The sequence below is a fragment of the Stenella coeruleoalba genome (assembly GCF_951394435.1).
Source record: "Stenella coeruleoalba genome assembly, chromosome: 5".
Classification (NCBI taxonomy): Eukaryota; Metazoa; Chordata; class Mammalia; order Artiodactyla; family Delphinidae; genus Stenella; species Stenella coeruleoalba.
The window spans coordinates 82,751,799-82,769,074 of record NC_137150.1 but is presented as its reverse complement, the minus strand read 5'-3'; the positions used below and the strand labels follow the sequence as shown (position 1 = coordinate 82,769,074).

At 38.6% G+C, this 17,276-nt stretch overlaps 1 protein-coding gene across 4 annotated transcripts in view; it reads right to left on the bottom strand.

Moving 5' to 3' along the window:
- LSAMP (limbic system associated membrane protein) overlaps positions 1–17,276 on the bottom strand; it is a 650,003-nt gene that overhangs the window by 216,579 nt on the left and 416,148 nt on the right. For all 4 annotated transcript variants that reach the window (XM_079922993.1, XM_079922991.1, XM_079922990.1 and 1 more), the window contains exon 3: positions 4,403–4,528. In XM_079922993.1, the coding sequence (XP_079779119.1) occupies positions 4,403–4,528 (126 nt within the window). The remainder of the gene's footprint in view (positions 1–4,402; positions 4,529–17,276) is intronic.

Here is a 17,276-nt window from a genome sequence, read left to right as displayed (position 1 = left end):
GAGAAAGGGACTTTCTTTGGAATGTGAGAAGAAACAAAGTTAAATGAAGATGGGAGCAGCATTGCTCACAGAAGGGAGATCAAACACTCCATAGAAAATACATGTTACGGTGCAATTGCCCTCTGGGAGTTACAGGATTATGAAAGTCTAACTTAATTAAGGGAGAAAATAGGTCACATTTAACAACCACATACATGACACATCATTTTGATTATATAGAAAAACTGAAGAGGAGAGAAAAATTAAGAAATCAGAAATACAAGAGAGGCAACCATGGAATGCAGCAATCTCTTCTCCTCCATCTATGTCAGGTATATGTTTTGATTTTGTATATATAAAAAATTCACCATTCTTCTAACTTTCCTCTCTAAAAACACTCGCAGTATACTTAAAAAAGAAATTTCAGGTGTGAAAAGAAAGAGAAACAAAATGACCCAATGAAAATTTTTTTTAAAAAACTGAATTAAGAGGTAATAAATATTCTTCTCATAAAAATATACCTTGCACCTACTTTCCTTTCTCCCCCTTGTGTTATCAAATGACAGGTAATCAGGTACTTGTGAAACCTGCATGAAATCTTCCTGGTTTCAGGGCTCAAAGTCCCTGTGAGGTCGAGCTAATTACAGGTACATTTCTTCTGCAAGGCAGTCACACTCTGTACTGTTGAAGGCACAATTAATAATTGAACAAAGCTAGCTGGGGTTTTTTGCTCATATGGCTAAGGGTTGCAGTAGCTTTGCTGTCACACAGGGAGCAGAGCCTCTTCATTGGGTGTCTCCGTGAAAGGCTTAGCATTATAGGCTGAAAAGGATCACCCCCTGTTTCCAAATTTTGAAAAGAATAAAAAACACACATAAAACAAAAAATCCTGGTTTCCTGTATAGCAGTAAAGGCAGATTCTCTCTCCTGTCCTCAGGAATATGATTATGATCAGGTGGTTATTTAGGTCAGATGTGAAAGAGATGAAAGAGTAGGCTTGGGAATTAATACCTGTTGTAGACAGAATTGGAGTCTGCCCTTGAGTCTGTGAATGCAGCAGGGAACTAGTTTTGTATGCGCCAGAATAGAATTTGACCCATAGAGAGGGCCTAGATAGAGGATTATAGAAGAATAAAGTTCTTTCCCTTGAGATGTCTTTAGGAATTTAATGGGGGATATCCCCAAAGCCCCATGGAGTCATAGATGAGTGCAGAAAATCCTTGACCTATGCCCCAAGCCATACTCTTGAGCAGGGGTCTGTAAACTATTCTGCAAAGGGCCAGGTAGAAAATATTTTAGGCTTTAGGGGCTAAGCCATATCTGTTGCAACTAGACTCTGCTGTTTTATTAAAAAAAAAAAAAACAAAAAACGTCCATAGACAATGTGTAACTGAATAAGCATGGTTTTGTTTCATTAAAAGTTTATTTATGGGCACTGAAATTTGAATGTCATATTTTTTTTTGCATGTTAAATAATAGAATTCTTTTGATTTTTTTCTAACCATTTAAAAATTGCTCTAAGCCTGCAGGTGGTAAAAATGTGAGGCAGGTTGGATTTGGCCCAGGGACTAGTTTTCTGATCCCTAGGCTGACTATTGGGAATCCCTGTGTGTACACCAAGTTTTCTAGTTGATTTTGAAGTCCCTAGTGTTCTCTGACTGTATGTAAATGCTGCCTTTATTGTGAAAGATCTAGCTTGTCCTTTGGTCTTTTGATAACTTGAAACATCATGGATAACCAGGTTATTCAGGGTTCAAACCATATGTTTACTATCGTGAAAAAGTCTACTAGAGTTAGCTATGAAGATCTAAACTCCTAGAACAAGCCTGGGAAGGCCTTGAAGCTCCGGTTTGATCTCATTACTTTACTAAACTGAGGGAATAAAAAAGAAACTCCGGTTTGATCTCATTACTTTACTAAACTGAGGGGATAAAAAAGAATATATCTTTAGGTTCAGATCACCAATAGCATTTTTCCCTGAAAATAAAAAACCCAAAACTGTTTACTAGTCAACAGTACACCAAAAGAATAAAGTATTTTTATTAATGCAGTTCATTTCTTGATTATAACTTGAATATAATCTATCTTCCTTCCTTCTTCCATTCTTTTATCTCCACTTATTCCATAAAAAATTGAGATTATAAGTAATATATGTATATAAAGATTTAAATTAATTACAAAAGGTGAGACAATATGAAAATAATGGTAAGAAAACAAGATGAAAGCAAGGGTGTGTCTGTATACGGATTTGATATCATAAAATTCCACATAGTTTATTTAAAATCCACTTCATTAATGTGTAATTTATATATGATTTCCTCTATTCTTTCACAGACCAGTCATAAATTTGGCTCTAAGTTTGGTAACAGTCAATACGATGAAGGACTCATGATTATTTGTAAAAACTCACTGGGTTCATTTTAAAAAACAAACCATTGCTTAGAGAAAGGTCAGTAGAAACATTGAAAACAAAGAGGAGCTTTCTCAAAGTGTCCTTTCGGAGGAAACCATGTCGTACAATTAATCATCTCTCAAAAACAACATTGCAGAAAATGCAATGATTTTAGAGGATATCTTTTATAACAGTGGTCCCCAACCTTTCTGGCACCAGGGAGCAGTTTCATGGAAGACAATTTTTCCACAGACTGGGCGGGGGGTGGGGGAGAGTGGGGACAAGGGTTCAGATGGTAACGTGAGCAATGGGGAGCAGCAAATGAAACTTCGCTCACTCGCCCACCACTCACCTCCCGCTGTGTGGGCTGGTTCCTAACAGGCCGCGGACCAGTCGCAGTCTGCGGCCCAGTGGTTCGGGACCCCTGTTTTGTAACATCCTTAAATATGTGCCCAAAACTTTTATACCAAATAGTCATTTAGTAAAAGCACTTCTACATGGGAAAGGTCTAGGTGTTGTGGTATTGAGGGTTAATATAATTCCATTCAAGGAGAATGTGCTCTGGAGGTTTAATTTAATCCAGGGGAAATGTATATGATATCTAGATAATATATTATCTGATATTCACACTTCAGATAAGCCTGCATATGTATTTTTTTCCATGTGAGGTTTAAGATGGGAATGAGAGGATATGAGTTTGAGGTTGATCCCCCAAATAAGTGCTTCATTTATTGCTTTTATATATTATCAATAAATGACAAGCTGTATGCATTAACAATAGAATGGGTTTTGAGTGACACTGTCTTAAGAAAATAGAAGCCTCTAATACGAATAACTGTCTAAATAAAAGACCATTCCATAGGTTAGTCCAAACTTCACCTGATAAATTAATTTGAGGGCTAATATGAAAGGGAGGCCCATATTCTCACACCACAAAATACAAAATATTTAAAGATGCTACAACCAAACACTACCCTGGCCTGGCCTTTTAGAAGTATCTCGGGATAGCTCCCATTGCCTATCTAGCTTTGCACAACAATTTTTCACGGTGTTCATTTCAGAATTAATATGTTATAAACTAGATGTCTAGATTTTATACGAGAAAACTTTAAAAGAATATCAGATATAAATCAGTTAAATGTTGGGGGTTAGCTACCAAAATAAATGACATTTTATAAGAATAATTGATCCATAGTTCCTCTTTCTGGAAAAACAAAATAGCAGGCCCCATTCTACAAATACTGTCATTCGCAAAGGCGTGGTTTTGCATATAAGAAAATTTCATCTGTCGAGTAGGGGAGGATGCATGCAGTTAATACTAAATAATTTGGTAAAGTATTTAAATGAAGCTCAAAAGGCAGCAGAACCTCAGAACCAGTTATAGTGGGAGGAGGAGGGGAGAATGCAGAAGACTTTCCTGAGAAATGATTTTCTGACTTTTACTGAATTAGCATCCATAGCTGGGGATCCATGATGAGCTCATGAAGTTTAGTCCATGCCTGGTGCCCCTCCACAGAGCCAGATGCTAAGGTTAGGATATAGAAGTCACAAACAATTGTGTATTATCCCTAAAAGATTTCATCACAAGGTGCTACATGTAAGGAAACTGTATTTAAAAGCAAAGCAAAACAAAAAAACATCCAAAGAGCTATGGAAATTTAATCCATACAAAATATTGCTCCAAGGCATTCAGGCACCAACCTGGCATATATTTCAGACATAATACTAAGTCATTTAATGCATTTAATGCTTCTATATTTGTTGCCTTGAGGAAGTGTTCTATTGGAAATGAAATATATCATATATAAATCATCAAAAATATATATATATTTTCCCCCCCATGGTTGTAGACTTTATAGAGATGGATACATTAGCCAAGACCAGAGATGACCCTAAACAAGTCCTATGTCACTACTGTAATAGTGTTTTAATAACAATATACATGCTTGCCTTTTGGATCCAATGGAATCATAGAAACATGAGGATATTCTAAATAGCGTATGACATCTGGGGGACTGGTAGGTTACTTACCAGTTGGTGTAAGGTGTCTCCAGGTGATAACAGGTTCAGGACGGCCATTGGCCATGCAGACCAGGGTCACGTTGCTGCCCTCATTCACAGTGACATCCGAGGAAATGTTGGAGATCTTTGGTGGAACTGTAAAGACAAAAGCAAACGGAATATGTAAGCATGTCAGTAAAAGCAGGTTTCCAGTACTGGTCCATGCAACAGGAAGTGGCAAATTCAAGCGAAGTGCTTTTCTGACTTAAACCATTTGAATTTTTGTATTAAGAAGTCTGGGTGCTTTTGGACATCCTTACAGACTTAGTGAGCAGTTGAAAAGCGTGGTTCTTACTATAAGGTGAGAATCTCTCCACTATGGTCAAGTGCTGTAGGAAGTATGCAGAGTAACATAATGAAAATGTCTTAGCTCTTTTCTGATTACAATGGACCTTATTTGGTTATTAGAGAACATGCACACTTATACACATTAAGAATAAATTTTCTTATCACTAAATATTACCGACATTTATGTTCTTATGTGTATAAAATGATTATAGCCCACTATTTACTCCAAATGTCAGGAAAAGAGAAGCAGTGCTATTTAATGTCGGATTGCAGAGTTGTGTCATAAAGATGCAGTAATACCTTGTTGCTTATAATCTAGCCACAAAAGGAAACACTTGGTTAATCACTACAAGAGAAAACCTCTAAATATCATCTTGGTGTGTGACATGGCCTGATGATGTACCTTAGAGCTTAAAAATGGAATCAATAAGGCCTATGTCACAGACAGGTAGACTTTATAAAAATACTACTATTACTCCTAATACTATTACCACCACTACTACTAACACTTTAATAATAGCTAACTTTAAGCATTTATTATACATAAGACCTTATGTAGATTACTTTATAAGTATTGTATTATCTCAATAACTCCTTATAATAAGGAAATAATACCCTATGAGGATTTTATTTATGGGTGGAAAACTAAGTTATAGTTATAGGCTAGGTGAGAAACAGAAAACAGATTTGAATCTGAAAAGACTCCAGGGCCCAAGCTCTTAAGCCCTACTTGAATGAATCTTCATCTTCACAATCCAGGCTACCAGATGGCCAAAAATGACAGAAATTACTTCTCCGTGATATGAGAAATGAGTCCCCAAGGGCTAGCTGCACTGCCGTCTGACTTCCTTCATTAGTGTTCTGGGTGGCAACATTAGATCTCACACTGGTGGGCTTAAGTGGAAAGTGAATTACTTACAAATTTCATCACAGAGGTTATGCACTGATTACAAATTGCAGAGTTTATGCTTTGACTGTGATTTTCCTTTTTTTTTAACTCTTAGCTGCTTATGCTGTCTCTGAAAAACTATGTGTCAGGGGAGGGAGGAAGACAAGAGAGCATGAAGTATTTCAATAATAAAAAAAACTCTTATTTTTTCTCACTCTTCCTGCCCATTATAGACAAATAAAACAGGAACATTTTCTGCTTGTAGAGGCAGCTGCCTGACAACTGTATTATCCCTGCAGATCCCTGTTAGCAGTTATTGATGGTACCTGGGCAGCTGACCAGGTCAGAGTGTCACAAGGAGGAAGTGGGAGGAGGATCCTCTTGACCTTGGCATTCTTCTCACAGCGACATCTCATATGGCCTCTGGGTAGGAACCAGTGATTCCAAATCAAACCCAATGGCAGAAATAGAATGTAGTTGATTTCTGTCACTTAGCAACTTCTATTTGTAGAGTTTCTGTTTCCCCTTTGGGTTCAGAGTAGTTTTCTCATATTCATACAGACTTACAGTATACCCTCCCAGACTTTCACAATGAGGACCTGAAAGGTTATATCCATTTAATGGGGAAGAATATGAGGCACAGAGTGGAATAACGGCTTATCAAGGGTGATCACATCACGAAATATGGCTAGGCTTAGAACCCAGAGCTCCTGAATGTACAATTGTTCTACTGTTTAATATTAAGTTTTTAATTCCCAGTCGAGTAAGCCATGGTTCTGAACATGTCCAAAAACACCTACAATACAACCTATGATGGTGTTTGAGAACAAGACTTGGACATCCTAGGTACCTCCCTCAACAATCTAAGAACTGTAAGAGGAAGCTATATAGTAATTGTAAAAGCTCACGTCACTCAATTCAAAGTTTATTCTGAACTCCAAGACAGGACATAGAATAGAGAAAAGAAACACAGATGTGTTCTGATTTAAAAAAAAAAAAAAGTGCAGGGGGAAAGATTCCATATCCCTAATATATAAACATGTAAATTTACAAAATAGAAAAAAAATCTCCAATGGCCAAGATCTGAGAGAGTTATTATTTATGATAAAATTTACTCATGTTGCCTCTCCTTTATAGGAGGAATATATATGTACTAAGGACTTTGATTTTACATGGCACACAAGTAAGGTCACTTGCTCAATATTACATAGACAGGTAGTAATAAAATTGGGAATAAAATCTAGAATAATTAGCTACAGGGCTATGCTTTAGCCACCAAACTATATTCTTTCTCCTAATTAAGGACAGTGTATTCAGGTCCTGAATCTCAGACACTGGAGATACACAAAGTGTTTGTGTTGAACAGTTAGAAATGCAATCATGTTGACATTGTATCCCACCTTCCTCTGGGTCACTAACCAGTAGTTTCACTCCATCATTTATCTTCCTACTTTATTGTACTTTGTATCAGCTTCTTGCCATAAGCATTTATATATGATGTAGCCTTTTTGCTCTAGAAAGAAATCCCTCCCCAAATCCCGTCTTACCTTCTTATTTACTTTTAACTTCCCTATCTCCAAATTTTTGAAGGAATTGTTCTATACCATGTCTTCACTTCCCATTCACACTCCAACCTTCAGTGCAATCTGCATTCTCTCATTAACCTCCAAAGAAACTGCCCTCAAGAGGCTCACCAATTTGTTTGAACCATACTGTTTTCAGGTCCAACGAAAATTTTTGTTATTATTCCTATTTTTCACTGAAGTAGTTGACTTTGTTGACCGGAACCTCATTCTTCCTTTCCTTAGTTTCTAGGTCACAAACTCAGCTGCTTTTCCTCTTACCCTTCTGGCCAACCTTCCAAGTTTAACTTTTGGTCTTATCTTGTCCCCTTCCTTAAACATCTGAAGGTTTGATCACTGTCTTCTTTTTAAATATTATTCACTGTGATCACTCACTACTCATCTACTCTTGAGCTTCAGAAGCTAATGTCATGCTATTGATGACTCCCAAATCAGTAACTTCAGCCCATATTTTTCTCATGACCTTTATATCTGCACTTTCAATGAACAAACTATTCTACGTCTCCACTGAATGTCTCACAGAAATCCAGGATTCAACATACTCAGGCGTCATCGTCTTCCTTCCCACAGAAAACCTGTAATCTTGTGATCACTTTCTCAGTAATGGTGTCCCCATGAAAACAGTTGCCCAAACCAAAAAAGAAGTTTATCTCCCTCGACGGCTCTCTCTCCTTTACTGCCCCCATATAAAATGGATCCCCAAATTCTACGGCTTATGACTTTTAAATATCTCTCAGATTCATTTATCACTCTCAATTCCTCTCTCAATTCCTATTCCTACTAGCCTTGTTCCAACCATCAACATTTCTTTTTATTTTTTTTTGCCTGAATTACCGCAAAAACATTACAACTAGTTTCTTTGCCTCTAGTGTTCTTCTCTCCAAGCTCACTGTCATTCATTCACCACACTGCAATCAGAATTTTCCCCCTAAATGGCAAATATGAATATGGTATCCTCTGATTAATCTCATTGCCCTCAAAATAAAAACTTCTTAATATGGCTTAATAGGTCATTCATGGTTAGCCCCTGCTTCTCTCTCCTGCCTTATTTCCTATTCCCTTTGCGTTGCATCATCCAGTCAGATCAAACAACTTTTGATTCCTGGAATATACTATCTTTGTTTACTCCCAGGCATTTAACATTCTATTTTTTTCTACATGGAATGTCTTCTTTCAACTCTTCATGTGACTCTTCCATTTCCTCCATCAGGTCTCAACTTGTCAGCTTGTTTTCTCACTTTTTCCAGGAAGACTGTCCTGTCATCCCCCACCTACCCCCAACCCCACTCCTGATTCCATATTGGGTGCCCCTCCTGTGTTCTCACACTGTACCCTGTGTTTCTCCACACAGCACTGAACCATAATTGCTGGATTATTTACCTATGCCAGGCACTAAACTGAAAGAGGCAGACAGGAAGGCCTTTGTCCACTGAATCTTAACAGAGCACGGTACTTGGAATACGGTAGGTGCTCAGTCAGTGTGTTTGAAAAAAGAAATGAATGAAATTTTTCTCTCCAACTCTTTTCTGAGCTCAAAGAAGTCATCTCATTAAATTTTTGTCACAAAGGAGCAAGCTTTTATTCTGAACCAGTAAAACATTTTTATCAATATTTCTTTAGGTACCCATCTAGTCATCTACTTCACTATCAACTTTGACTCAATTAAAAAAAAATTGAAGACGAGGGGAAGATGGTGAAAGAATAAGACACGATCACCTTCCTCCCCACAGATACAACAGAAATACATCTACACGTGGAACAACTCCTACAGAACACCTACTGAACGCTGGCAGAAGACCTCAGACCTCCCAAAAGGCAAGACTCTCCCCATGTACCTGGGTAGGGCAAAAGAAAAAAGAATAAACTGAGACAAAAGAATAGGGACGGGACCCGCACCAGTGGGAGGGAGCTGTGAAGGAGGAAACGTTTCCACACACTAGGCAGCCCCTTCGCGGGCGGAGACTGTGGGTGGTGCAGGGGGAAAGCTTCGGAGCCGCGGAGGAGAGCACAGCAACAAGGTTGCGGAGGACAAAGCCGGGAGATTCCCGCACAGAAGATCAGTGCCGACCGGCACTCACTAGCCCGAGAAGCTTGTCTGCTCACTCACCGGGGCGGGCGGGGCTGCGAGCTGAGGCTCGGGCTTCGGTCGGAGCGCAGGGAGAGGACTGGGGTTGGCGGCATGAACACAGCCTGCAGGGGGTTAGTGTGCCACAGCTAGCCAGGAGGGAGTCCGGGGAAAAGTCTGGACCTGCCGAAGAGGCAAGAGACTTTTTCTTCCCTCTTTGTTTCCTGGTGCGCGATGAAAGGGGATTAAGAGCGCTGCTTAAAGGAGCTCCAGAGACTGGCGGGAGCCGCGGCTAAAAGCGCGGACCCCAGAGACGGGCATGAGACGCTAAGGCTGCTGCTGCCGCCACCAAGAAGCCTGTGTGCGAGGACAGGTCACTATCCACACCCCCTTCCGGGGAGCCTGTGCAGCCCGCCACTGCCAGGGTCCCGGGATCCACGGACAACTCTCCCGGGACAACGCACGGCGCGCCTCACGCTGGTGCAACGTCACGCCGGCCTCTGCCGCCGCAGGCCCGCCCCGCACTCCGTGCCCCTCCCTCCCCCAGGCCTGAGTGAGCCAGAGCCCCCGAAGCAGCGGCTCCTTTAACCCCGTCCTGTCTGAGCAAAGAACAGATGCCTTCCGGCGACCTACACACAGAGGCGGGGCCAAATCAAAAGCTGAGCCTTGGGAGCTGTGAGAACAAAGAAGAGAAAAGGAAATCTCTCCCAGCAGCCTCAGAAACAGTGGATTAAATCTCCACAATCAACTTGATGTACCCTGCATCTGTGGAATACCTGAATAGACAACGATTCATCCCAAATTGAGGAGGTGGACTTTGAGAGCAAGATTTATGATTTTTTTCCCCTTTTCCTCTTTTTGTGAGTGTGTATGTGTATGCTTCTGTGTGAGATTTTGTCTGTATAGCTTTTTTGTTGTTGTTCTTAACATCTTTATTGAGGTATAATTGCTTTACAATGGTTGTATAACGTTGCTTCCACCATTTGTCCTAGGGTTCTATCTGTCCGGTTTTTTTTTTCTTTTAAAAAAATTTCTTTTTGTTCTTAATAACTATTTTTTATTTTAATAACTTTATTTTATTTTACTTTATCTTCTTTTCTCTTTCCTTCCTTCCCTCCTTCCTTCCTTCCTTCCTCCCTCCCTCCCTCCCTCCCTTCTTTACTTCCTTCCTTCCTTCCTTCATTCCTTCCTTCCTTTCTCCCTTTTATTCTGAGCCGTGTGGATGAAAGGCTTTTGGTGCTGCAGCCAGGAGTCAGTGCTGTGCCTCTGAGGTGGGAGAGCCAACTTCAGGACACTGGTCCACAGACACCTCCCAGCTACACATAATATCAAACGGCGAAAATCTCCCAGAGATCTCCATCTCAACACCAGCACCCAGCTTCACTCAATGACCAGCAAGCTACAGTGCTGGACACCCTATGCCAAACAACTAGCAAGACAGGAACACAACCCCACCCATTAGCAGAGAGGCTGCTTAAAATCATAATAAGTCCACAGGCACCGCAAAACACACCACCAGACGTGGACCTGCCCACCAGAAAGACAAGATCCAGCCTCATCCACCAGAACACAGGCACTAGTCCCCTCCACCAGGAAGCCTACACAACCCACTGAATGAAACTTAGCCACTGGGGAGACACACCAAAAACAACGGGAACTACGAACCTGCAGCTTGCAAAAAGGAGACCCCAATCACAGTAAGATAAGCAAAATGAGAAGACAGAAAAACACACAGCAGATGAAGGAGCAAGATAAAAACCCACCAGACCTAACAAATGAAGAGGAAATAGGCAGTCTACCTTTGAAAGAATTCAGAATAATGATACTAAAGATGATCCAAAATCTTGGAAATAGAATAGACAAAATGCAATAAACATTTAACAAGGACCTAGAAGAACTAAAGATGAAACAAACAACGATGAACAACAAAATAAATGAAATGAAAAAGACCCTAGATGGGATCAATAGCAGAATAACTGAGGCAGAAGAATGGATAAGTGACCTGGAAGATAAAATAGTGGAAATAACTACTGCAGAGCAGAATAAAGAAAACAGAATGCAAAGAACTGAGGACAGTCTCAGAGACCTCTGGGACAACATTAAGTTCACCAACATTCGAATTACAGGGGTTCCAGAAAAATAAGAGAAAAAGAAAGGAACTGAGAAAATATTTGAAGAGATTATAGTTGAAAACTTCCCTAATATGGGAAAGGAAATAGTTAATCAATTCCAGGCAGCACCGAGAGTCCCATACAGGATAAATCCAAAGAAGTATGCCAAGACGCATATTAATCAAACTGTCAAAAATTAAATACAAAGAAAACATATTAAAAGCAGCAAGGGAACAACAACAAATAACACACAAGGGAATCCACATAAGGTTAACAGCTGATCTTTCAGCAGAAACTCTGCAAGCCAGAAAGGACTGGCAGGACATATTTAAAGTGATGAAGGAGAAAAACCTACAACCAAGATTACTCTACCCAGCAAGGGTCTCATTCAGATTTGATGGCGAAATTAAAACCTTTACCGACAAGCAAAAGCTGAGAGAGTTCAGCAACACCAAACCAGCTTTACAACGAATGCTAAAGGAACTTCTCTAGGGAAGAAACACAAGAGAAGGAAAAGACCTACAATAACGAACCCAAAACAATTAAGAAAATGGGAATAAGAACATACATACGGATAATTACCTTAAATGTAAATGGACTAAATGCTCCCACCAAAAGACACAGATTAGCTGAATGGATACAAAAACAAGACCCATATATATGCTGTCTACAAGAGACCCACTTCAGACCTAGAGACACATACAGACTGAATGTAAGGGGATGGAAAATGATATTCCATGCAAATGGAAACCAAAAGAAAGCTGGAGTAGCAATTCTCATATCAGACAAAATAGACTTTAAAATAAAGACTATTACAAGAGACAAAGAAGGACACTACATACTGATCAAGGGTTCGATCCAAGAAGAAGATATAACAATTGTAAATACTTATGCACCCAACATAGGAGCACCTCAATACATAAGGCAAATACTAAGAGCCATAAAAGGGGAAATCAACAGTAAATCATTCATAGTAGGGGACTTCAACACCCCACTTTCACCAATGGACAGATCATCCAAAATGAAAATAAATAAGGAAACACAAGCGTTAAATGATACATTAAACAAGATGGACTTAATTGATATTTATAGGACATTCCATCCAAAAACAACAAAATACACATTTTTCTCAAGTGCTCATGGAACATTCTCCAGGATAGATCATATCTTGGGTCACAAATCAAGCCTTGGTAAATTTAAGAAAATTGAAATTGTATCAAGTATCTTTTCCGACCACAATGCTATGAGACTAGATATCAATTACAGGAAAAGATCTGTAAAAAATACAAACACATGGAGGCTAAACAATACACTACCTAATAACGAAGTGACCACTGAAGAAATCAAAGAGGAAATCAAAAAATACCTAGAAACAAATGACAATGGAGACACGATGACCCAAAACCTACGGGATGCAGCAAAAGCAGTTCTAAGAGGGAAGTTTATAGCAATACAATCCTACCTTAAGAAACAGGAAACACCTCGAATAAACAACCTAACCTTGCACCTAAAGCAATTAGAGAAAGAAGAACACAAAAACCCCAAAGTTAGCAGAAGGAAAGAAATAATAAAAATCAGATAAATGAAAAAGAAATGAAGGAAACAATAGCAAAGATCAATAAAACTAAAAGCTGGTTCTTTGAGAAGATAAACAAAATAGATAAACCATTAGCCAGACCCATCAAGAAAAAAAGGGAGAAGACTCAACTCAATAGAATTAGAAATAAAACAGGAGAAGTAACAACTGACACTGCAGAAATACAAAAGATCATGAGAGATTACTACAAGCAACTCTATGCCAATAAAATGGATAACCTGGAAGAAATGGACAAATTCTTAGAAATGCACAACCTGCCAAGATTGAATCAGGACGAAATAGAAAAGATGAACAGACCAATCACAAGCACTGAAATTGAAACTGTGATTAAAAATCTTCCAACAAACAAAAGCCCAGGACCAGATGGCTTCACAGGCGAATTCTATCAAACATTTACAGAAGAGCTAACACCTATCCTTCTCAAACTCTTCCAAAATATAGCAGAGGGAGGAACACTCCCAAACTCATTCTACGAGGCCACCATCACCCTGATACCAAAACCAGACAAGGATGTCACAAAGAAAGAAAACTAAAGGCCAATATCACTGATGAATATAGATGCAAAAATCCTCAACAAAATACTAGCAAACAGAATCCAACAGCACACTAAAAAGATCATACACCATGATCAAGTGGGCTTTATTCCAGGAATGCAAGGATTCTTCAATATACGCAAATCAATCAACATGATACTCCATATTAACAAACTGAAGGAGAGAAACCATATGATCATCTCAATAGATGCAGAGAAAACTTTTGACAAAATTCAACACCCATTTATGATAAAAACCCGGCGGAAAGTAGGCATAGAGGGAACTTTCCTCAACATAATAAAGGCCATATATGACAAACCCACAGCTAACATCGTCCTCAATGGTGAAAAACTGAAAGCATTTCCACTAAGATCAGGACCAAGACAAGGTTGCCCACTCTCACCACTCTTATTCAACATAGTTTTGGAAGTTTTAGCCACAGCAATCAGAGAAGTAAAGGAAATAAAAGGAATCCAAATCAGGAAAGAAGAAGTAAAGCTGTCACTGTTTGCAGATGACATGATACTATACATAGAGAATCCTAAAGATGCTACCAGAAAACTAGTAGAGCTAATCAATGAATCTGGCAAAGTAGCAGGATACAAAATGAATGCACAGAAGTCTCTGGCATTCCTATACACTAATGATGAAAAATCTGAAAGTGAAATCAAGAAAACACTCCCATTTACCACTGCAACAAAAAGAATAAAATATCTAGGAATAAACCTACCTAGGGAGACAAAAGACCTGTATGCAGAAAAGTATACGACACTGATGAAAGAAATTAAAGATGATACCAACAGATGGAGAGATACACCATGTTCTTGGATTGGAAGAATCAACATTGTGAAAATGCCTCTACTACCCAAAGCCATCTACAGATTCAATGCAGTCCCTATCAAACTACCACTGGCATTTTTCACAGAACTAGAACAAAAAATTTCACAATTTGTATGGAAACACAAAAGACCCCGAATAGCCAAAGCAATCTTGAGAACGAAAAACGGAGCTGGAGGAATCAGGCTCCCTGACTTCAGACTATACTACAAAGCTACAGTAATCAAGACAGTATGGTACTGGCACAAAAACAGAAATATAGATCAATGGAACAGGATAGAAAGCCCAGAGATAAACCCACGCACATATGGTCACCTTATCTTTGATAAAGGAGGTCGGAATGTACAGTGGAGAAAGGACAACCTCTTCAATAAGTGGTGCTGGGAAAACTGGACAGGTACATGTAAAAGTATGAGATTAGATCACTCCTTAACACCATACACAAAAATAAGCTCAAAATGGATTAAAGACCTAAATGTAAGGCCAGAAACTATCAAACTCTTAGAGGAAAACATAGGCAGAACACTCTATGACATAAATCACAGCAAGATCCTTTTTGACCCACCTCCTAGAGAAATGGAAATAAAAACAAAAATAAACAAATGGGACCTAATGAAACTTCAAAGCTTTTGCACAGCAAAGGAAACCATAAGCAAGACCAAAAGACAACCCTCAGAATGGGAGAAAATATTTGCAAATGAAGCAACTGACAAAGGATTAATCTCCAAAATTTATAAGCAGCTCATGCAGGTCAATAGCAAAAAAAAACCCGATCCAAAAATGGGCAGAAGACCTAAATAGACATTTCTCCAAAGAAGATATACAGACTGCCAACAAACACATGAAAGAATGCTGAACATCATTAATCATTAGAGAAATGCAAATCAAAACTACAATGAGACATCATCTCACACCAGTCAGAATGGCCATCATCAAAAAATCTACAAACAGTAAATGCTGGAGAGGGTGTGAAGAAAAGGGAACACTCTTGCACTGCTGGTGGGAATGTGAATTGGTTCAGCCACTATGGAGAACAGTATGGAGGTTCCTTAAAAAATGAAAAATAGACCTACCATATGACCCAGCAATCCCACTACTGGGAATATACCCTGAGAAAACCATAATTCAAAAAGAGTCATGTACCAAAATGTTCATTGCAGCTCTATTTACAATAGCCCGGAGATGGAAACAACCTAAGTGTCCATCATCGGATGAATGGATAAAGAAGATGTGGCACATATATACAATGGAATATTACTCAGCCATAAAAAGAAACGAAATTGAGCTATTTGTAATGAGGTGGATGGACCTAGAGTCTGTCATACAGAGTGAAGTAAGTCAGAAAGAGAAAGACAAATACCACAAGTTAACACATATATATGGAATTTAAGGGAAAAAATATGTCCTGACGAACCTAGGGGTAAGACAGGAATAAAGTCACAGACCTACTAGAGCATGGACTTCAGGATAGTGGGAGGGGGAAGGGTAAGCTGTGATAAAGTGAGAGAGTGGCATGGACATATGTACACTACCAAACGTAAAATAGATAGCTAGTGAGAAGTAGCCGCATAGCACAGGGAGATCAGCTCAGTGCTTTGTGACCACCTAGAGGGGTGGGATAGGGAGGGTGGGAGGGAGGGAGACACAAGAGGGAAGAGATATGGGAACATATGTATATGTATAACTGATTCACTTTGTTATAAAGGAGAAACTAACACACCATTGTAAAGCAATTATACTCCAATAAACATGTAAAAAAAAAAAAAAGTAAATGCAATACAATAATGCAACCAACAAGGTGTTAATCTCCAAAACAGACAGTTCAAAAAAAAAAAATTGACCATGGGGCAGAAAAATGTTCATATATTTTAGAAACCAAGATGAACTTGGTGTCCAACTTCCTCAATTACAGACTTTTCAGGGTTTTAACTTCTTTTTTTCTTTTCTATCACGAGTCATATATACATGTGTGTGTATATATATATATATATATATATATATACATATATTTGCATGTATGTATACAAATACATGTAACTTTTTTTTGTTTAATGGTTTAATAGTTCCTTCCTAGTTTCCTATAGTAATTCATGCAGTCTACATTTATACCGTCACTGATAACATAATATTAAAGAGGCAAATCAAAGTTTTTTTTTCTGTTACTCATAAAATTTTTATAAAGATTCTGGAAAGTAAAAAGTATTTTTATTATCATTACTGCCATTTTACAGATGTGGACATAAGGGATAAAATGGGTAAAAATCACATTAGCTAAGGAATTATAGAGCTAGTACCAAAACCAAAGGCTTACAGATTTCCCAAACTTAGCTCTTCCTCTATATTACACTCACTTTTGCAAAAGTGGTTCCAAATAGTATCTGTTACTCTATTTTAATTCTCAGTAAGGATGACTACTTAGGAAATACTGTTTAACATGATAACCTTATTTGCATCAGCAAACATAAGTTGTTTATCAAAATCACTGTAATATTGATTTATGTTCAATTCTTGGGTCATCACAGTAGTCTGGGTAGTTTTTGTTTGTTAGTTTGTTTTGGTTTTCTCTTTCTGGAGTATTTCCTAACAATTTTTACTCAAAGGATATTAATGTGACTTACTATATTTTCCTAAATTTTATGCCATGAACCATTTATTTAAAGTTTTCAGCCTATTCAGTTTCAGTGACTTCTCCAGTTTGTCTGGATTATTTTGTTTTGCTTATCAACTAATGACAGGTCCTTATACCATAAGGAATTGACCTTTTGTTATTTACAATTTCCCCAATTTATTCTTAATTTTATGACCATATTTGTCTTGTAGGTGTCTTTTTTTTGTTTTGTTTTTGGCCATGCGATGCAGCATGTGGGATCTCAGTTCCCCGACCAGGAATGAAACCCATGCCCCCTTCCAGTGGAAGCATGGGGCCCTAACCACTGGACCA